The sequence below is a fragment of the Polyodon spathula genome, chromosome 24, assembly GCF_017654505.1.
Source record: "Polyodon spathula isolate WHYD16114869_AA chromosome 24, ASM1765450v1, whole genome shotgun sequence".
Classification (NCBI taxonomy): Eukaryota; Metazoa; Chordata; class Actinopteri; order Acipenseriformes; family Polyodontidae; genus Polyodon; species Polyodon spathula.
The window spans coordinates 12249883-12272885 of record NC_054557.1 but is presented as its reverse complement, the minus strand read 5'-3'; the positions used below and the strand labels follow the sequence as shown (position 1 = coordinate 12272885).

Sequence of the window (23003 nt, the reverse complement as noted above, 5' to 3'; positions counted from 1 at the left end):
TGGTATTCAAGATTTTAAAAAATCTGTCCAATTTGTTTTCCTTCATTGATGTTTTGCATGTGTTGAACACACAACTATATCTACATTATCAAACCAGATACTCCCAATATGTAAGTTTTATTACAATTAGATAACCTAGACATATGTTTAAAGACAAGTCTGACGCACAGTATGCCTCCAGTAGGGTTACCATATCACTGCTCACTGGTACAGTTCAGGCTTTTCAACTCACATCGCAGTGCATTCTGGTACGTTTTACCTGGCTCAGGTACCTGTTACTTGTTTCTTTTCTTTAGAGAAGCAGGACTACACTTACCAAAATGCACTGGGGTGTAAATAAAAAAATCTGAACTGCCCCAGTGAACACAGTCAAACGTTAATCCTGTGATATACTTAATTATCTGTTCTAATTATTATTATTTTTTTTAAAAAGGAGGGGGGGAGGTGTTCTTCGCAAGATACATCATAATTGAGTTAGGAGGTCTATCAGAATATAAGAGAAAGTCTAGAGCGGATAGAAATTAGACTTATGAGTTGTTGAATACAGCAAGTACGTATTTCGTAAGGTGTGAGTTGGTGCATTGACAGTGGTTTTGTAAATGAGGAAGTGTTTCAAAGTTTACATTAGGGCTGCTTCATCTCGATTGGAATCAATGCTTTCAACACACTGCAACTAAACCAGCTGAAGTGAAGTACATCCCCCAGTTAAATAAATGCTTATCTTTCTACCTCGATCTTAATTACGGTCTAGCGATGAGCTCGAGCACTTTGGAACCATGAGGTAAGTGAAACTAAAAAGGTTTATTTTAGTTTAAGGACGGCATTCCCTTTTCGCGGGCCATAACCAAAACAAGGGATCACGTGAAAGTGCTCTCTCTCTCTCTCTAAAAAAAAAAAAAAAAATCGTTTCTCTGTTGAAATACGCGATGCTAATTGACGGGAAAGGTGTTGTGTTATTTTATTTCTACCCTATAATGCTTTATTTGTGGGTCAACTTGCAGAGTTTGAGAGTGGACGGTAAAAGTGATTTTGTCTGATCAGGGCGTGCTTGTGTTTTTACTGACTAGTCTGCTACACTGACAGTGTTTTCTAGTATGGGTTAACTGCAGAGCATTAACATAGTTAAGAGCGCCTTTTCTTATGAAAGCATGTTCTGCCTGCATGCTATAATAATGAAGTGTGAAGGGATACCTGCTGATTTAACATAACCGGTGCCTTTTTACTAATATCCATTCAAGTTGTATTCAATCAGTTGGCCTCTTGATCAGTTTATATTCATTTGAACTTTAATAAAATTAATACGATTTAAAAAAAAAAAATTGTGTTGTAATACTGTGTATTAAACACATGACGAAATATCATTTTGATAAACTGCAGCTTCATTAACTAGGAATCTCTATAGAAGTACAGTTGCAGTAATGTGTTAGCTGTTCATAATCCCGGTTTCCTCTGACAATACTAGCAAAGGCAAATTATTCCAGATGTATAGGATTAGGTAGCCATTTGTATCATGATACTGCACACTTTATTACCAGTGTAATAGCCCTTTGGGAATTTCAGTTCAAAATGTTAAATTAAGCTTGGTTGCTTGCCTGTTTATTTGTTTCAAACAGGAAGAGTAGTTATAATCATGTGCTCAGAAATAGACAATAATACTCATAGTGATGCCAGCCCACTCTGTTTAGCAACTGGACCCTGAACACAAATGCGTACATGTGACGTTTGATTTTAATCATACACTTGTGAAGAAGAAACACATATTTCAATGTTCCTTCATATCTTGTGGTATTTTTGAAGAAAGAACAACTGTGATTTCAGACTTGACTTCCCAGTTGCATTTAGCAAAAGATTGAGACACTAAATCCTGAAGAATTATGCCAAGAATCAGGAACACCTCTTCAGACAAAGCCTGTAAAACTCAACTCTTCCCTTCTGGACAATATAGCACGCTGCCTTTAATGCACTTTAACTTGCACTGAGCTGCGCCCTATTTTACTGTATTTAAACCTGCACTTAGTGTGTGGTATTTTTTTATTTCACCTGCACTCGTGTCTAACCCTGATGTAATTATCAACACAGTTATCTGCTCTTGAACTGCCCCAATATCTTATAATATGTCTTATTAGGACGGAAGCCATTGTATTTTGTATCTTGCTCTTAATTGTACTGTAACTCTTGATATGTATTTTATTTCATATACAACTGTAAGTCGCCCTTGGTAAGGCCGTCTGCTAAGAAATAAATCATAATGATAACAGAGACTGTTATTTGTAGGTTTTCTAGAGGGGCGGAAGATAACAGGAAAGCAAGATAACTAACGCAAATAGAACAAAGACTTGCTGTTCTTTTTTGAAAGTTATAATGAGATCTTGTGTGGCAATACTTCTGAGGAACCAATTACTACAACCCTTAGACTAGCACATAACTAGCTACTAGCTACACACACAGCCCCATATCTTTACTTTGGCTCCCAACTAGAGTTATAGTCCGGTACAGAAATTTTGATTGGTGTCTTTGTAACCGGAGTGGAGAGGATTTGCAGTACGCAGATTTGATGCTGTTGGATTCATGTGACATTAATCGGGTTTTGTGGTGCTTTTAAAACGTTCGTCCTGCTAAACTAATAATACTCAGAGCTAATATCAGCCTGTAAAAAGCACTTTTTTTTTTTTAAACCTGCAGTCGTAGTTGGACTCCAGTCCAGGAAGAGGTGTCTGCTGGCTGCATTATTGGCCTGCTAGAAATGTGTGCTCTGGTTTATGGTTGCCTTTCTGGATTTGACACGGCTGCCAAGAGGGCACACACTCGTCTCAAACACAACTGGGACAGGAGCTGTTGTGGGAAAGCTCTAACACTGCTCACAATGAAGGGAGAGGGAGGGATGCAAACGGACTCCCATTGCTTAGCAGTTTGAGCCATTTCAGGTTTTGCTATGAGGGTTATAAAACACACTTGATAGATGAACAGTGGAGAGGAAAAGCTCAGGTGGTCTAGATGAAGTTCATAATAAAAACTGGAATGGCTGAAACAGCTGTAGGAGTCGTATTTTAATCTCCATTACCAGTCTGTTCCATCCAAGTCTTATAATTTAGAGGCTTTGCTTGAATTCTGAATGGTGCGTGGTTGTTGTCAATGTAAATATGCTTTTGCTGGTGCAATCCTGTATAGTAAAGGAATTGTCTCAGATTGGAGGCTTAAAATACACCATTGTCATGCAGTTGAACATTAAATGAGGTTCATCCTTAATTTAAATACTCCATGATAAGATACTGTATGTAGAGAGACATTTTGTTATCCTTAGCCAGACGTCTTTTGCTTGAAAGATGCTTTTTTTTGTATTCTATCCTTTAAGCTGGACAAGATTAAGCTGTACATATTTTGTGAATGCTAAATGTAACTCAGTGGGAATTTTGGTCAACACTGCATTCATTTTATATTGATGATGACTGCAAATATAATGAATGGAGAGGAATAATTATTGGGATAGTTACACAGCTTCAAACTGTATGGTCTTATTCTCTGTTATTACAAGACAGTCTTCAATACTTTTAAATCTTGAATTGCAGATTTGTTTTGTCTGTTCTTCTGTTTTGCAGGATTGTTAGTGTCGTAGACGGCTGTCTGTTTTTGGCAGATAGTTTTGTGTAATCACATCCTGAGAGCTCCTATGGATACGACATTTTTCGCTTTAAGAAGCCACGAGAATTCGTCAGACGTGACACACTGCCAATAAAATGCAGGATGTACTGGTCTGTGGGCATAAGTGAATCAACCGACGGTACTGAGAACAGCATGGACAGACAGCATGGTGAGTAGCTCATTCATATTCACTGTTGAAACACATGCTGTGTGGTTTTTTACACTTGAAAATACTATGAACCTGTCGTGCACTTCTGCTGCTATACTGTACGTTCTTTAGATATAAATACTTCACAGTATTTGTTTATCTCATTTTAAATAAGGAGAAAGGGGTCTCAAGTACTTTAGGAAGCAGATCATTTAAGTATTATACAGAAAGAAGATTAACAAAAAAAAAAACACGAGTACCAGGAAAAAAGTCAATATTTGTTAAGCTATCTATTACAGTATTTTTTTTTAAATCATCTGCTTTTTCTAACGTAATTAGCTACACATTTGCTTCACTATGTGTTGGCATTTGTCTACCAAAATGACTCTTCTTTTTCCAAACAGCATTAAAGAGAAGTAGACACTTTCTGCCTGTTGCTGGTTTAAACTGTGTCTGACTTTACTGTATTTTTAACACCTTTTGGTTTCAGTTTCTAGAAGTACTGCAAATCTGTGAAAGGACAAATTAGATTGAGCTGAAATTGCGTGCAAGTGAACTCCTAACTTTGCAAATCTTGTATTTATCCCAGAATTGGGCTGCTGTGTGATTCCACTGTAGATATTAAGGATGAGGTTTGTCATGCTGGCTCTTTTGTTTGTATAGCTGGTAGAACAGGCTTTGCCTTAACTGATCACTGATCTGAGAGACTAGATAAGAAATGAAGGAATATCTTCAATTTTAAATGTATTTTTTTATTTTATTTTTTTTAAAGAATGTACATCTAAATTTGTACAATTACGTATGTGATGTCATATTTTTTTTTTTTTTTGTGGGGGGGGGGGGGGGGGGGGGGGGGGGGGGGAGCGGGCATTCCCCAGGCCTTGAGTTAGGAAAGGGTAAAATGCATCCAGACGGTTACCACCATCTCTCTTCTGTTTTTTTTATGTTGTTGTGGTAACCATGTGGGCCTCAAGCTTCCTCCCCTGCAAGTCCACAAGGAGTACTTATGCTGAAGAAGGTTGTAAATATCAGCAAGCAAACTTTATTTTTCAAATGATCTTTGTTCTGCTAATCTTTTAAAGACATGTCTAACACCTATTGAGGTGATACTTGCATGCCGCTTATATGATGCCCATCTTGAAAATGCAGCTCTTTCAGGCACCCTGAAGTGAAAGTTCATGAACTGCCTCCATGCCCTGGCTATGTTGTGTATCCTGTATTTTTTTAGTATGGCGACATATTTTGTGTTCTAAGCCAAAGGTAAAACATCCTGTTTTAAGTTGTGAAAAGCTTGGTAAATCTGACAGCTTGGTAAAAATGCAAAGCTTCTTGCTTTTCTTAGGGTCCTCTGCTAGTTGTGGTTTGTTATCAATTACTATTGCTGGTGTTGGGCAATGCAGCACAGTGAGAAGCACGTTAATATTCAGTCGTGAAGCGCATGGCAATAATATGAACTTGCACTTTTTCAGCTATGCTGTATGTTCTTTAGATACTATAAAGACTTTACAGTATTTGTTTAACTCCTTGTAGGTCAGTTGGTAAGTGTTGTTAAATCAATTTTTGAACAGTAGCCTCATATATATGTTCCCCAGAAAAATGATTGTAGCTGATTTTAGTTGTTTCTGTGACACTCTTGGATACTAGTTGCTGCAACTCAAGAGCTTATCCCGGTGTGACATTTTTAAATCAAAGTCTGAATTCACTACATTCATATTTTATACATATTAAAAAAAACTTGCAACAGGGTGTTTTATATATAGCAAACAAGTGTGTACAACATATGGCAGGTGTTTCCCATTTTTGATCCAGTCCCTGTAGATGTTACAGTAGAAAAGACCAGCGTGAATATCCTACAGAAATATACTCTATAACAATATTGTTAATGTACTAGAATTTAGCCGAAGCCATCTGGTGCGGAACCAGGCTTGGAGGTCACCTCAAGGCGACATGGATTTCCCCCCCCCCCCCCCCCCCCCCCCCCAGTTATCTCTACTTCAGTTAAAGAGGGTTGGATTTCACTGTAATGGCTTCTAGGATAGCAGAGACAAGGCTTGCTATCACGGCTAGGAAGCTACTGTCTTCTGAACACAGGAGCGTCAGCCACACCAGTCAGAAGAGCTGCAAAGGATAACACTGCAGCCACTGTCTCTAAGAAAAACGAGAAAATAAACCCAGTAAATGAACATGCCAGAAACGCACGGCTAGTGTCAAGAAATCGAGTTGCCGCACAGCATCGAGCTCCCTGGATCTACAGTTTTTCTTCACGCAGTATGAAAAGAAAGGTGAGCAGTATTTACCAACATACAAGCGAAGCCCTTTTCTTGTGTTCTGTGACACTTTGGAATCGGCTGTCAGTGTGAGGACAAGCATTATTTAACTGCTGTATCGCTGGCTGTGTTTACAGATTTAGTGCTCGTGAGCAGGCATGGCATGAGGTGAAGGAAGCACTTGACATAAAAGGAAATGATAGCTATGTGTTTAAATAGCTTCTGTTAAACAGCATGCCACTGTAAGGGAGTTTTATTGTTTGTTAATATAGGACATAAATATGAAGATATTTCCCAAGGAAATAAAATACAGAAAATAACTTAACATTACATATAATTTAATATGTATTTTGTTTAATTAGATATATAGTTTCTTTCCTAACTAATGTTGATATTAGCTGAATATTATCATGATAAATAAATACATGCTCTCGTCTGGAACACTCTCCAGCTGTCTCCACTTGTCTTTCTGATTAAGCACAATAATTCAGTGGTACAAGAATATATAAAATAGCGCTGCAATATGCTAATATAGGCTGCTGCTAGTGATTATTACAGCCAGTTCCTGAAATGGGCTAGTCACCAGTACCCACTGTTTTGTGTAGTTTGCACAGAATTCTGTTAAGCACCACCTTGGCACTCTAGTTGCCAGTGAACCTTTAAGCTCCAGTATGTTTCAGTTCTGCACCAGTTTAGCTGCTCTCTTAATACGAATGTTTAATAAGAACTCATGCATGAACAAGGACCACCAAGCAAACTGTTTTTAATATGTGAGCAAGCAAGTGCCTCTTTCAGCTACCCCCTTTCAGAATAAGCTCAGCAATGAACTTGAAGCATTTATGTAAAAATCTAAAACTCCTGTGATTAAGTGAAATTGCTGTTTGCATGGATGTCATTCCCTTTTTGAATGAAATAAAATTTAAAAAAAGGCCAAGAACATGCTACCAGTTTCGTTAATTCCAGATAAGCTGCAGATTTAAAGTACAAGTAAATGCACATTTCAGACAGACTAACGAGTTACCTTTCATTTGTAAGCATGACATGAAGGCTGCTTCAGGTTGACAGAAGTAATTCACAAGGTTTAGCAGCTGTGACTGTAGGCCAGGCTTGGTGAAAGCTTTTACTGGTGTTTAAGTGCACTGCTTGGGTAGTGAGGGAGGGGGGAGACGGTCAATCTGAACAATCGTTGTTTTTCTAAGGATGTGGTTCTTTTATTGATTTATTTATTTCTATGTGTTTGGCACTTCCCTTTGATCTATGTACTAAGCAGAAAACATACAGGTTTTTTTTTTGATGTGCACTAATCAACGTTTATAATAATATACTGCAACTGCACCGGATGCAGTAACTGTGAACTTGACTCTGCAGCAGTCTGTAGCGGACTAAACAAGAAAGTAATAGAAAGACTGTTGGTTACATGTGAACTTCTGATAAAATGCTTTGGCCTGTGGTTCTCAGTTTCTTGCCCTTCAGATTTCTAACTTGGCTGCATACCATAAAGGCTGCAGTGATGCTTGCTGTATTTCCAATGGCCATGATCCCCTGAGTTTTCTTGGATATCTGTCTGACTCAGATGCTTAATAATTAACAAGGTCTTATATTAAGCCGCAATGTATTAGGAATTCAAACAGCTGGCATCGGTTTTTCATTCTGCGTCTTGCAGCTTTTGACTTTCCCTAGAAACGGATACGTTTGTCTCTCTTGCTGAGGAAAAACAGAAAATCTATTCAGTATTTGATTATCTCCACAGTGAGAGGCTAGGCTTACTCGGTCCACAGTAAGTGGTTTGAGACAACCTGAGCCCTCATGAGTAGTTACAGCATGATGGTCTTTGTGCAATGTGCATCCTTTTAAAACCCCCATGGCTATATACTACAGAATATTAGCTATTATCTGCAAGCGTTTTACCTCCAGGATTGTTAGAGAGACATTACAGATCTGGAGTGCTTTGTGTGGTATGTGTTTAATATTCTGAACTATGAAAATTAGTTGAAATTAATTCACTATGGAATTGTACCTAACAGCAGTACAAGCGTTCTGCTATAGCTTGTGCATGCTGGCTTCTTTGTTGTTATACATATATATTTGTATAGTCGCCTGTTCTTGCCAGCTGAATACAGGTGAATGATGGAGAATGTATTTAATAGGCAGCCATCTGTCTTGTTCATTCACTGTAGTTGCTCGGTGTGTTATTCCTGATTGGTAACATTTTTCATATGAATAAAGTCATGCAATCCAGTTGGTGTTGCAACATGATTTGCATTTTGTCATTGCCCTAATGATTCTTTATGCACGCATTAATTACAAACAAGACTCGCTCATAAATTAATGCTGAAGTACTGTATGGTACCAGTAACTCCAGTCCAGCTGCAGAAGAGGCAAAAAAAACACATTTTCGTACTCTTATCAAACATGAAGTATAGTTAAGAATATCGCAGGAAAATTATATTTTCTCCTACAAAAGTGACTGATTTTTCAAAGCTGTCTTTGTACAGGGGTTGGTAGCTGCCTGTAAATCTGATTTTATTATTTTCCTACTGCAGCAGTGTTTGCTTAATGTGCTGCACTGCTCCTCTTCTTTCTGCTGCAGGCACTGTGGATATGGGAGGCAAGCAGTCCGTCCTGGGCAATTCCACTTTGAATCAGTCTCCTACCATCGAAAACATCCAGGCTGCATACAAAGAAGGTGAAACCAGCAGGGCAGGGGAGCTCATTAAAATCTTGTGTGGCGAGAACAACAGGCTGGAAAAGGTAAGGGATTGACTGGGGACGAGACGGCACACATCCAGGTGGGTTTGCTGCTGTAAGGCTCCTGTCCAGGCCGTCGGCTGACAGAAGACACACTAGTGCTTCTCTGCTGCAGTCTTCCTTGTTTTTCTGACCCATTTCGAAGTGATTTGTATGCAAATAAGTTACATTGTTAAGTCATAAATAGAATTCATTATAAAGACAGAAAGAAGAAGAAGAATGGTGAGGGTTTTCATTATGCAGTTAGCCAATAGTAAAATCATGCTTATACCATACTGTTACTGCGTCTTGTAAAGTGCTTTGTGATGGGGTGGTCCACTATGACGAGCGCTATATAAAATAAAGATTGATACAGCTAATGTTATTAAATAAGAAACACTACTATTTGTTCTCTGTTGCTCTGAAGCACATAGAAGAAATTGGGTGTTAAGATGATCTTGCCCATCATTGCTTTTATATGCGTTAAAACCCTACCTGAGCTGTACTCTGCATTACACTGATATAAAAATGCAGACAGACTTATCAGCTATGTTTTTCCTGTATAATTGGTATGACAGATGTACTGCTGGATTCAGTATGAATATCTTTATTCTCACCCTGCTGGGGTTGCATGATGAGGATGTGGCAGAGGCGTCTGCACAGTCAAGGTCTATATATATTAAACTGCTCATCTCACGTATTGAGAGGGTCAGAATGAGGGTGCCAGTCTTACACTTCTGATACATTTGTGATAAAACTTGAATAAGATTCTGAGGATATATGAAAGAACGTATCCACCCGTCTGCTTTCATCCATGATACTGATAGCTCTAATTTTACATGATGCTTCTTGTTTTAAGATGGTATGTAATCTCTTCTCGTAGTGTGGATATATGGATAAGGACAACCTTGATAAGCAAAAGCATGCAATTGGATGAAGCATATATGGAACGAGTTATATAGTTCTGTTGCTGGAAATGTCGGGGGGGGTGTATTGACTGCTGTAGCTTGTTCTATATATGGAACAGCAAAAGAGGACTAATGTAGGTGAGATTGGTATTGATATTGGGTAAAATTCCACCGACCGTTGAAATATTAGTCTTGTTTGCTCAGGGCCAGGAGATGCTAGTGTTCTTGAACATTCTGTTGCGTGCATCCCATGTTGTCAGATAATAAGTATAGTAACTACTGGAGGAGCCTGGGGTGCAGGCTGTGTTCTGGTGGTTATAAATATTACATGAAAAGGCAATTTCTTTTGTAGTTCTCTGTACTGCGGGGAGCTACCCAATCCGCTGAATGCAACGGTATTGTAATGCTATGAAGATTTCTGCTTTGAAAAAAAAAAAAATACTCTGCTGAAGGAAAATTAACAAGAGACTTGGGATATTTGTCTACACAAGTACACCTACGTAGACCAGAAAAGTAGTCCTAGAATAGCTTGAGTTCATTTATCTTTGTGTTTTTGCTGTTAATAGTTTGGTTTCTAGGAAGAGTACAGTGTTACTACTCACTGCAAATGTTTATGCTACTGTAAGAACTGTTCAGAAGATACAGACTCGCACAAGCACGGCTATATATATAACTTTATATTTTTAAAAAATCGCTTAGGGGGATTCATCAGGATTAGAATGAATAAATCTATTCAATATCATACTAACATATTAAAAATGTTAGTATGTTTTCTTAATAGTTAGTTAATATATAGTATACCATTGTAAATTTTTAATAACAAAGTCCAACTAAAAGGGTTCTGTAATTGAAAGAGATTATTGTAGCAATGTTTAGAAAATTAGTTCAGGTTTTGTTTTGTATCCCTGCCATTGCATCGGCACCCCAAGTAATTGCTAATTGTTTTCCACCAGGGGAATGCATTACCTTGGGGTTTACAGAGTGCTGAGAGAATTTCCTTATACTGCTTTGGGCAGGTGTTGATTGGCTAGATGTAAATAAGGTGGACTGGAAACTGTGGACTGGCAATCCTATGTAATTCCCATTCTTAATGCTGTCCTATTTACTGAAATAAATAATTATCTATCCAGTGCTCCAAACTGTAAATAAGATGAAGACATTGGATCAGTGTTCTTGACTCATGCGGTTATCACCCACTGAGACCCTACACGAAGTGCTCCAGGGAATGGAACTGTAGATTAGAAAGTGTCTTTGTGTCACCCACCAGGGATAGTATTATCTTCCCTCCTTAGTGATGAATTCAACTGATAGAGAGTGTTTAGTCCTGAAAATCTGTCTGTCTTTAATCAATAAGATGTAACCGACACCAGACCTAGCACTTGCTGTGCGGTGTGTTGATGTTCACTTGTAAGGGTTGCCCCAGTCAAGGCTGCTAACTGCAGCACTTCCAAAGCGGTTGTGTTGTGAGGTGCTGCCTCTAACAGGACTGTTTTGACTGCCATTTTGGTATTCCCTTAAACTGTCTTTACGGTCAGGCTGCAGGAAATCTGTTGTGATTTTGATCAGCTGAAGAGATTTATTTGTTGTAAATCTTTCACTGTATTAATTTTAGAAAGGCTTTAGGAAGGGGCTGCCGAGTGGCGCATCCAATAAAGGCGCTCCACGTGGATGCGCCCTATAGCCTGGAGATCGCAGGTTCGAAACCAGGCTATGTCATTGCTGACTGACCGGGGGTTCCTAGGGGGAGGCGCACAATTGGCCGAGAGCCGCCCGGGTAGAGAGGGCTTAGGTCGGCAGGGCAATCCACGGTTCACCAAGCACCAGCGACCCCTTGGCTGACAGGGCGCCTGCGGGTCTGCAATGGAGCCATCCAGATCTGTGTTGTCCTCTAGCACTATGGGTCTGGTGGCTTTGCTGTGATCTGCAGTGTGAAAAATAACAGATTGATAGAAACATGTTTCAGAGGTCGCATGTTTCAGCCTCCATTCCCCAGGATAAAAATAATTGGGCATTCCAAATCGTGGAGGAAAAACCATTTCCAACAACTTAAAAAAAAAAAAAAAAAAAAAAAAAAAAAAAAAGAAAAGGCAGGCTTCTGGAAACTTAGGAAGTTACAGCAAGCGTTCTGGCTACACAGCTTTCTCAATGTCTTCAGTTGAGAAACAGTACTAGTCAAATGATTTGTCCATATTTAGTATTTCTAAATTCAGCTCTGCTCAGTGTTTATTAGCTATGGAAGCCCCTTTTTATTAAACTTTTAGATTTTGTTGCTCGTATGTAGTTTAATCACCTGGGGTATTGCTTCCTGTGTCATTTCAACAGCATTTGTACTGCAGTTGGAGAAAGTCTGTATTTATCCAGATTGCTGCCTCCTAATACCAACAATGTGTTGAATAAGCGAATTGAAATGATTCATATCTCCTGGGAGGCTTCAGCAGTAAGCTGTAAGAATGATTCACAAGTCGGGGTTCAGTAACACACAAATGTCAATCTGTCTGCTTGTCGCTTGCCTGTCCCTGAGGAAGCCTAGTCAGTAGAGTTATTTTATACCTTCTCCTAAAAGGCAGCAGCTCTGCCTCTTATCAAATAAACAGTACTTATATTGCCCCCTAGTGAATATTTTTGGTAGGTTTTGCTCTATACTACAAAAATTTGAGGTGTATAAATATTTAGGGTACATTACTTTCATTCTGGGAAAACCTAAATGCATCCAGTAGACTGGGTTAATGATAATTTTGAGTTGATATATTACTGTAAACATTGTTTTGTAATAGGTTGATCAGAGCCTCAAGAGCAATGAGTTTCTATTGTCTATTTGATTGAGCGTGTTTGTTTTCCAGCACCAGCTCCTCACTGTTGCAGCAGGGAATGGAGACCTGGAGTCTGTGCAATATTTACTGAAGGAGGGCAGGGTGGACCTGCCCAGGGAGCCCACAGATGAAAATCCAGCAGTCGTTGCAGCTTATTATGGCCATGAAGACATTGTGAAGGAGTTGCTAGACTCCTTGCCAGGTGAGGCTGTCCTGCTTCAGAATTAAGTTCTGAAATGCCTTATTTTCTGCACCCAATGATAAATACAAGCTTAACGTGGTCTTGGAATAAAATTTAGGACAAACTGAAACTTTTGTATTTGTTGTGCTCATTTTGAATTTGTGTGTGTTTTTGTTTTTTTTTGTTTTTTATATGGTGCCGCTTTGACCAGGTTAATCTCAATGGGACTTTCCTGGTTAAATAAAGGTTAATTAGAAAATAATAATAATTTGTTTTCTTCCCATTATTTGAGTTCATTGTGCTCTAATCTTATGTTAAATTCTTGTTCGTACTTCATTAATGTGCTTTACCATGACAAAGCTCAAGGCAATATCTTTTGTTTTGTTCGAGTGAAAATGTGTTTTGTATTGTCGTCTTTAATGAGGTGAGGGGGTGGTATTGCTGTTTCTTCACCTAGGGTCGGGCATCTATAAAGATCTGCTAAACTGGATGCTGGCAAAAGCTTGCCAACAAGGACATCTGGCCATCGTCAAGCTGTTGGTGCTCAACTACAAGGCTGACACTGAGAACTGTGCAATAAGAAACAATGACTTCGCTGTCATCACAGGGGTGCCGCTCTATGCAGCGGCAAAGGCAGGTATGGTGAACACGAGCTGAAAGACTAACCAGCTGAATGTTAGTTTAGCTTTTAACAAACAGTGTTTTCATTGCTATTGATGTAACTTCTGGGAAGTATTTTGAGGTGTGTTTTGTATGATCTTATATTCACTACTGAGAAGATATATGTTGCAAACTCATGCATTACCTGATATTTGTGTAGTTATGTATTTGTTTTACCATAGCAGTTTACAATCAGTTTATTTCACCTGTACAGGCTAGTGTTTAGATTTTACCATGATGTATTACTAAATGACACAACCTTGCCTGTCAAAATGTCAATGAAATTGTACAAATAAGTGGTAATACATACATGCAGTTTCACTCCACACTGTAGCCTGGACTTGTATTAAAAAACGTTGCATTGGTTGGCTAAATATATTGTAACACAACAAACATTATTTTTTTTTTTTAAATTAGCACAGTTCCTCTTTGAGTAGTGAACTGAACTTCCCAAATTGGTTTAGCCATGCAAAGGGGATTTGTGCACTGGGTTTTAGTCCTATTTTCATATGAAGCATCACTTTTATTTGTTTTATTCCTTGTAGGAAATGAAGAGATTGCTGCCTTTCTGCTTCAGAATGGGTCTGTTTTCTGCTCGTATACTCTAATGGACCACACTCACTTCGCCAAGCAGCTTCTGAGAGAGAGATTTATGGAGCCTAGCACTCCGGAGCACAGCGAGGAAGTGGGTGATGTAGGTAACAGATGAGTTCTCTTTGTAGAAATGTTACATCCTGCAGCTTAGGGCTCTCTTTCTAAAGAGAAGCACAGAAGGACAGTGCAAAGTATGGCAATGTTGTGTTGTGTTGTCTTGTTGTTCCTGCAGTTTGCTGCAGCTTTAGAGCACAGGTGGCCAAAGTTGTCCCTTCCACTTCTGGTCTTTGTTCAAAACATGTTTTAAATTGTTTAATTGAACCAATGAAACCTCTATCCAGACTTTTTGAAGTAGTTCATTATACCTGTTAAACCTGGAGTGGATTGGCCCTCCAGGACCATGATTGGACCCCCTTGCTGAAGAGCGTTAGTTATGCTGCTTTTTTTCTTTAAGCAGTAGAAGGTTATTGGTCTATGAAGGCTAATCCTTTTAACATGTCCTGTACTCTTATTACTGTCCATGGGTATATACTGTGTTCACTGAATTGCTTTATATTGAACTGTACTGAATGTCGCTAATATATGAAACAAAATGCATCCTTTTTAAAAAAAATTCAAGATTATTATTTATTTATTTGTTTATTTTTACAACCTTGATCCCTTATCAATATCATTCAAGCTAACATGAGAGCCTAAAATTGAGTTTGCCTGAAACTTCTAAAGTTGCATTTGGTCAGCTGTGAAACAAGCTTACTGTATCAACTTGTTGTTCTGTTACTGTGAAACGTGAAGTTAGTTTCCCCACAACTGTGTTTTCCAGACTTTCAGTTCCACAAAGTTTATTGAGGAAATGTTTGGGTACAATTGTAGAAGTTAACAGTATGTGGCCTGCTTTTTCAAAAGGGCGCAGTGAAGACACACAAACTCGACGTGCATGTAGGTTACAATGAAAGACTGTCATATAACCAACAGTTAAGTATAAATGTTCTCATACAGCAGGCAGAAGCCTCCACAATCTTTGGAGTTGGTTTAAGCAGTAAGTTGATGGATGTAGGTCACTGTTCTGTAATAATACTAGATGTAGGCAATTGAGTCTGTTTTAATGATGCAGACACTGGTGGGCTGTGACTTGTAAACCATGTTTTATAGGGAATCTCTTTCTACTGTATTTTTAACTCGATCAGGCTGGGGGGGGGGGGGACAACTAGATAAAAGGTCGTCGTTATTAATCCCCACCACTGGTTCATTCAAAATAATAGCCCCCATTTCCTGCCAAATCATTAGCATACAGTAGCGCTAAGTATGTGTCACCAAAGCACACATGTTTCTGTTCTTGGTTTACATAGAGGCTAAGCATCCCCTTTTGAAAGGGAACATTCTAACCTTGTCTGGGAGAGAATGACCTCTGAACCGGGAATGTGATTGGTTGAGAGTGCAGCTGATGTTTCTCACAATGTTTCTTCGCTCCCCAGACCCTCTCTGTGCAGTGGTCCAGGTTGAAGCTGCCCTGGCTGGAACTGGACTGGTTCATTGACCTCTCCTCCAGGATCTCCCAACTGGACCTGTCTTCTAACAGCCTCACCGGCCTGCCATCCGTCGTCCCCTGGGGGCTGATCCAGCTGCGGCAGCTCAACCTGGAGGACAACCAGCTGAGAGAGCTTCCCTCTGTCCACTCCTCGGAGGGTATCCTCTGCACAAGGTGCGTCCCGCCTGCCACTGTTTCAAGTGCGTCTGCAAAAGCCAACTTCCAGCCTACATGTAGAGTGTGTTCCTGGAACGTTTCCATTGAAAGCAGAGCTGGTGTAAAAGACGCCATGTTGATTTGGGAAGCAAGTAAAGTGTTCTCTTAGCCAAAGTGTTCTTTAAGACAGAGTTGGCCAATGAACACAATATGAATCCATAAATAAATATTTGTTACATGTCATGATGCACGTGCAGCAACAATGAAATGTACAGAATAAGTAAGAGAAAGGCAATTGGCAAGTGATTGTTAATGAACTATAGTAATAAAGTAACAGACAAACCTAACGTTAATAAACTAACTGTCAATTTAAATTAACACACCACCCCTACACACGTTAAAAATGCAGCAGCAGCTCTAGATTAATTATGAATACAGGAGCAATATTCAAGAAATGCACACAAGTATTTAATAGAATGGTGAAGCAACTCGCCAGAACGGGAAACCCCAAATTGCTCGGCGACTTGTATCTAAGTCAGGTTTTTTTTTCAGGAGCTCAAACAATTTCCAACTTTTTGTAGCAAGAGAAACAGCAGCACATTTCCCCGTTTTTTGTTTACATGCGTTTTATAGCGATGAGGTGCACTTGTGGAAATCAGAAGACAGAACTAGCCAATGATATGACAGCAGTTCTGGAAGATTGAATAAACCAATCAGCGTTCCTCAAAGCACACGCAGTGACAAAAAACCATTTGAATTTAAGTTTGAGTTATCGGGCTACAAAACAGTACTGTATCAGTTGTGAACAAATCGGTCCAAAGTGTTCTCTTAGGAGGTGTCCCTATACGTGGACACTACTGTAGTCTATGCATATCTTTATATCGCATACCCCAGGAGCCACGTGGACACAAGTTCCAAAATGTTCAGTTAGGAGATAGGGCCACAGCGAAGAAGTTAGAAAAAGGCAAGCTGAGCTTTCTGTTTTGTCTCCTTTTATCTGCTTCTAATTGTAGAACTACATTTCATTGTCACGTTCTGTTTTCTCAGGCTGCTGGAGGTGAACCTCTCCCAGAATGAGCTAACCAGTCTTTCTTCAGGATTCTTACATCTTTCCAGTCTCCAAAAGCTCTTAGCAGCAAAGAACCAACTGACAACATTATTTGAAGCTGAAAATGGTACATTCAAGTTTTTATATTGCATTGCCTGTATGTTGTACAACACTTTAATTATTTTTCAAAATATTGCATAGCCTAATAGTGCAGACTGCTGGGCAGGCAACGGTTTGAGAGTCGGTTCGTTACTGAACTTGATTCGTGGAATCGCCTGTATTTTATACAAATACAGTGTAATAGCTGAATAATGTTTTTTGTTGTGGTCCTCATCAGCTTGTCATGCTCCTGCCAATTCTAATAAAACTTATGCATATGGCAGCATGCAAATGTAATAACCTGTACTCTGCCTGTCTGCAGTCGGGAAACAATACCTGAACCGACAGGGGGACATTAGGGGTCTGTGAGTGGCTCACCTGGGGGGCGGCTGGAAGCATGCCCACAGGGTGAGCCAGTCAGGGGAGCGCAGGTCCTCTTCCTGGCTGTGTGAAGTCACCGGTCTTCACTAGGGATTCTGGTCTAAGTGAACATTCTAAATTGGGTGGAAAATCTGGTGTAAAAAAAAAAAAAAACACTACATTTGTTTTAAAACGGACGTGGATATTCACAAGAAGAGGAGTAACAAAGTAGTTTTGCATGGGGGTGGGGTGAGCTTTATTGCCATCACACCTTTTAATGAGTGCCTGGGTGACCAGTCAATTGGCACCCTAAATCAGTTCGGCTGTACAAACTTTGATCCCAACTGTTAGTTTTCTGTCTGTTCCCGGCTACAGTGTCTTGCAGTGTTAGCAATGTACTCTTTGTCTTTTTTAGCTACTAACTGGATAGGACTGCGGAGGCTGCAGGAGCTCAATGTGTCGGACAATCTTCTCACCGAGGTCCCTGCTTGCTTCCTTCACTGCTTCAAGTCGCTCCGTAGCTTCAATGTTTCTAGGAACAAACTGAAAGCGTTTCCAGATCCATGGGCATGCCCCCTGGTAGGTATCCACGGGGGGGGGGGGGGGGGATGAAATGCTTCTTTGCTTGGTGTACCTTGTATTAACCACTAATAATGGACAATTGTTTTAATGGATAAATGTTCCGTGTTTTAATACGAGCTTGATTAGCCTTGGTGTATAGGTAGCAAGCTCCTGGTGTCTTATTAAAACTGGATCAAATCACTCTGCGATGGGAGTCTTAATTCCAGCCCTGGAAAGTGAATTGGTAACTTTTCTCCATGTTGGGGTTGAGCTGAGGTTACGGTTAGGGTTAATACTGTAAAAGTCCTGGTTTTAGGAGAAAATAGTAATACATGATTACAGTGTGTTTTTTTTTGTTTGTTTGTTTTGTCCCTCCAAGAAATATTGTCGGGCATCTTCCAATTCCATAGAGAGCATTTCAGACACTATTTCCATATTTTGGAAAAATCATCTTCAAGAAATTGACTTCTCTGACAACTGCTTGAAGGAGCTGCCATTGCAAATCTTTCAGCTAGAGGTAATTATACATTTGAAGGTGTATGATGAATATAAACAGTATTCCAAGCACTGTAGTAAGCTTTTTGAAATAGTTTTAGTTTCTTTAAGTACTGCTACTTTATTGAAGTTTACTTTTAATTTAATGAGTGAAACTGAAAGTATACATTAAATACATACAACCACTAGAGAGCACCTTTGCTCTATGCCTTGTGTAGCATGTCCTTGTAAACTATTTCAAGAGAAAGATACAAGACATTTAGAGCATAGTCTTTTTAAAGACATGTAGTATTTACAATGATTGGTATTGTTTAGTCTAATTTACATACAGTCTGGCAAGAGAGCAGCGCCTTCGTGCAATCTGCATGTTGAGGGCTGGACTAGGGCAGCATACTGTGGCGCCGTCTTGGGTGCTCACAGCCAGGAATTTCAAACCTGGCGAGACAGTATAACCACACACTCTGTCAATGACAGGCCACGAACTGGGAGACCAAGAGTCACAACACCTACCCGAGATGGACAGATCATTTTGCAGCATCTTCGCGATGTTTATTGTTAATCAGCACAATAAAATGTCATTGCACCTGCTCTAAAACAGAGTGTGTCATTTTGAGTTTGTCAGGATTGCAATCTGAAATGTTATCTCCTTTCTTCCTGCAGGCGTTGGTGTCACTAAAAGTGAGTGAAAATCAGCTAACTGCTTTGCCTTCGCCAAACAAGTGGACTTGCTCTCAGCTCAAATCGCTTGATCTTTCAAAGAATCATCTCGGAAAGTAGGTTATTGATATGGAGTCGCTGTACTGCAGTAGAAGGCTTTTGGTCTGGATTAACACGTTTAGCTCATGATTTTTGTTTTCAAAGCCTTTTAGCCTTGTGTTAAACCTTGGGGAAAGTTTGCAGATTCTTTTAAAAGCATTCCCACCATCAGTGATACTGAAATGAATTAATAAGTAGATAAATAAAATAGACCAGGGAATGACGCATCGAAACACATCCTTTTGTAAGAGGAAATAAAGACTTCTTTTGGAGCTTTTTAGCTCAAACTATTCTAAGCTTCAGTGTTTTAAAATTTAAATTTTGTTTTTAGATCACTCAGTAATGCAAATGATTGACCGTGAAGGTATATTTCTTCATTCCCTATAGGACTGAGGAGGGAGCAAAAACTAAAAGACGTGGTTTCTTCACTACATGGAGCAGAAGAGGCCCGGATACTGGTAAACTGGGTTTCATTATACCGTGTCTGGGTCTTGCTATAATGGCCGTGTCTTAGGCAGGTCCCCTCAAGGGATCCACTTTTTTTTTTTTAATTTTCAGTGTCCTGTTTCCTCATTTGCATTCAGTGTTTCACTTTGGGATAAGATCAATTAATAAATGCCAAGCCTGTGACCCCAGCATGATCCCCAGGATGGTGCAGCAGGTGAAAGGGCTTGTTCCTTTTAGATTTTGGTTTGTTCTGGCTGCTCTGGCCAAGCCTTTGCTTGAAATGTAGACTTTTGTCCCTAGCTGCAGTCTGAAGCATTCAGCCCAGGGATTCAGTCATGCTCGTGGTTTCTGCGTTTACCCTTTTCAAGAAACAAAATTCTCATCAGTAGTACCTTCTTAAATTGGGCTGCTTTTATTATCTCCTTGGTAATACACATTTGTAGTATGTTGCTGGGTCAGTTAAAATATGTACTAAATTAGAAAGTTTACCTCTGGATATCTGCTGTTACTTAAATGAAATAGTGTTACAATCCGAGTGTGTTTGTTTTTTTAAAGCGGACACTTTGTGCAGGTGTAAAGATGTGTGAATTTGGCCCGTGGTAATGTATTGATCTCCTAGACCGTGTGAAGTAGCTGTTGTTCTCTCGCCGTCAGCTTCTTTGATCGAATTCCCCGGGTTCCTCAGCGAGTGTTTGGAAGTCCTGTTCCTGAATGATAATCAGCTGGAGGCAGTGCCCCAGTCAGTGTGCTGTCTGAAGAGCCTGAATGAGCTCTATCTGTCACAGTAAGTAACCCTGGCAGTGGGGCAATGTAAAGTCCGTTACTGCAAACGTGTTTCTCCAGGGGACTTTATCGTGATTTCTGTGATTTTTTTTTTTTCTTTACAGCAGGGATAGCCATATTCTCCTCGTTGTTGGTGTTTTTTTTTTTTATTTTAGAGCCATATTATTTTTTTTATTTATTTTTTTAAACCAGTTTCTGGTATAATCCCCACAAATCAAATCACCTAACCAATGTTGATGAGCAGTGCCCTACTGTAATGTACTCTCATGACCATCTCATTCCTAGCTAGTCCTATAAACTACTGAAGTGGGAAGTGCTTTAGTTGTAAACTATCTATGTTTGTTAAGCTATCAACATGTTTTCTTGTTATAATTGATGTGTGTTTACAGCGTGTATAAACATGTATAAAAAATAAACCTCAACAGTGGCAGAGTGTGGCAGTGTTCTCGTCTTTCATATATATGTATATGAGTGTGAATTTCAGTGGTGTCAAGTTGCTGTTAGCTCAGCTATCCATAACCCACGTCAGAAACAAGACTACTTTCCAAATTGGCCCCATTAACAACGTGGTGTGATTGATGCAGATTACACAGGAAAGACTTAAAATGGATAAGCAGATCTTCCCTCTGGGGAATGCAAACATGAACAGTTCTTGGAGTTTGTCTGTTGGTGGCCATTCATTGTTTATTCCTGTGTCCTCCACTCAGAACCATATGTGTACTAAGCGTGTGAATATGTATGTGGTTAGTACTGTTCTGAGTATACAGTAACATTGGTATAATGCAGTATCCTTTCCTTCCCGTGCAGTAATCCCGGGATTCGAGAATTGCCTCCTGAACTAGGACAGCTGTCTAATCTTTGGCAGCTGGATATTGAAGAGCTGAATATTGGTAACATCCCAGCTGAGGTCAGGAAGGAAGGTAATGTCCATCTCCTGAGATGTGCCGACCTCTTAGCCCTGTCTGCTCGGCTGGTGTTCCTGCACAGTGGCAGCTGAGTCTGTCTAAGCACACTGCATTGACAGCTGGGGAGCCGATGCATGGAGCTTCTGATGGCACTCTGTCAGCTGCTTCAGGCAGTAACAATTCCATAAGAAACACACAACTGTAGGTGGATTGATAGGCTCACAAGACATCATTGTTAGTTAATAAGCTGCTGTACATCCACAACTCTGTCTCAATCACAAAATTAATGAAAATGGAAGACCGCCAGTGCTAGTACTACTACTAAATGTTTGAATGTGTTTTTTTTCACTGCGGTTGATTTTCTCATTGATCCAGGTCCTATTGCAGTGCTGGCTTTCTTGAGGGCTCATCTTAGGAAGGCAGAGAAGTGCAAGCTGCTGAAGATGATCGTTGTGGGGCCTCCTCGGCAGGGGAAATCCGCATTGCTGGAAGCCCTACAGACAGGGAAAGTGCCGCAGATGCTGCAAAATGAAACCAGCATCAGAACAAGCAAGTGGGAGCTGGAGAGGCCCAATGGTGTCAAAGCCAAGGTGGGCATGCATACTGTAGTGCTGTGTATCTGTGTTATAGCAACTTTTCAGCAGGGGTCGCCTTATTTTGCACTCTGCTATCTTCCTGTGAGTCGCAGTTTTCCTAGAATTGAATATTTTGATTTTGAAACTGTGAATTTTTAATGTTTTGAACTTGCACTTTGGGTAACTGTAAAGCATTAACACAGCCAAACTTATTTTTTAAGGAAAGTGTGAATCCCCTTCCCTCTACTTGTGATGTACTACTTAAATCCAGTCCAAGTAAGGAGTAGCTGTGTGCACTGTGGTTCCTGTACTCGATAGTTATTTGTGTTTAACGTGTGGTAATCTCTGCTGTTCCTCTGATTTTTCTTCACGTTGGTTGTGCCATTCTGGCCCATTTCATTTCTCCTTTACCCCAAAGAATAAAAAAAAGGTTCTGGTTCTATTCAGTAAAAGATACAAATATTTAATAAGTCTGATTTTAATTCTCTTTTTGGAGTCAATATTTAACTAAGTTACATGTTTATGTGTAAAGTTTGCAGTGTAAGCAGTATAAACGGTACTTGGAAGATGATTAACTTACACCTTGAAGGGTTTCATAAAGCAGACAGATTTTGTGTTACTCAAATGTAATTTTTTTTTTTTTTTTTTTTTTTTTTTTTACAGAAGCACAATCTGCAGCATTTTAAGGGTTAATTGGATAAGCTATATGGAGGGTTGAATAAAAAAAGGGATTTGGGATTAATGTCATTTTTTTCTGATTAGCTCAGATACGCACAGAGGAGTAGAAACATTGCCTGCATTATTTGTCAGTTTTATAGAGCGGTTTGTTCTTGTCTTGTGTGAATAGATCGATTCAGTGGAGTTCAATGTGTGGGATATTGGAGGCCCTGCCAACATGTCCACAGTCAATCAGTGTTTCTTTACTGACAAGGCCCTGTATGTAGTTATATGGAACCTGGCTCTGGGGGAAGAGGCTGTGGCGAACCTGCAGTCCTGGTTATTAAACATTGAGGTAAGAAAGAGGCCACTGCATCTCTCCTAGGAACCCTTTTTATTAACCTACTGTTCTTCCTCTCCTCCCCTGTCCCTGCCCCTGGCTCTCTGCGCTCCCCCTGGTGTTTCAGTGAACACATTCAGTACAGTATGGTGTCCCAAGGTACAGCCAGCCACTGTGGGTGGGAGGTAGCGTCCAGCTCCACTGTAGTTACTGCTGGGTGGAATCAGTTTCACTTTTTTTAAAAAGTAGATTTATAAATGTCTCTCTAAGCTGCAGAAGCCGTTATTGATGCATAAGTTGGGAATTCTCAGAAAAACGTCTACTGGCCCCAGATTTAGCAAGAATCGAAGGTAACTGGGAGG

At 39.8% G+C, this 23003-nt stretch overlaps 1 protein-coding gene across 3 annotated transcripts in view; it reads left to right on the top strand.

Annotated features, from left to right (window-relative positions):
- The first annotated feature begins 386 nt into the window (after window positions 1–386).
- LOC121299086 (leucine-rich repeat serine/threonine-protein kinase 1-like) overlaps window positions 387–23003 on the top strand; it is a 38856-nt gene continuing 16239 nt past the window's right edge. For 2 of the 3 annotated variants that reach the window (XM_041226605.1, XM_041226604.1), the window contains exons 1-16: window positions 387–781; window positions 3597–3808; window positions 8645–8805; window positions 12530–12701; window positions 13138–13317; window positions 13886–14034; window positions 15407–15633; window positions 16663–16790; window positions 17538–17701; window positions 18063–18200; window positions 18839–18951; window positions 19322–19392; window positions 20036–20165; window positions 20972–21084; window positions 21445–21659; window positions 22492–22656. In XM_041226605.1, the coding sequence (XP_041082539.1) occupies window positions 3742–3808; window positions 8645–8805; window positions 12530–12701; window positions 13138–13317; window positions 13886–14034; window positions 15407–15633; window positions 16663–16790; window positions 17538–17701; window positions 18063–18200; window positions 18839–18951; window positions 19322–19392; window positions 20036–20165; window positions 20972–21084; window positions 21445–21659; window positions 22492–22656 (2193 nt within the window). In that variant the 5' untranslated portion in view covers window positions 387–781; window positions 3597–3741. Of the gene's footprint in view, window positions 782–3596; window positions 3809–5831; window positions 6070–8644; window positions 8806–12529; window positions 12702–13137; window positions 13318–13885; window positions 14035–15406; window positions 15634–16662; window positions 16791–17537; window positions 17702–18062; window positions 18201–18838; window positions 18952–19321; window positions 19393–20035; window positions 20166–20971; window positions 21085–21444; window positions 21660–22491; window positions 22657–23003 lie in introns of those variants that run through there. The other variant, XM_041226606.1, reaches the window with a different exon arrangement.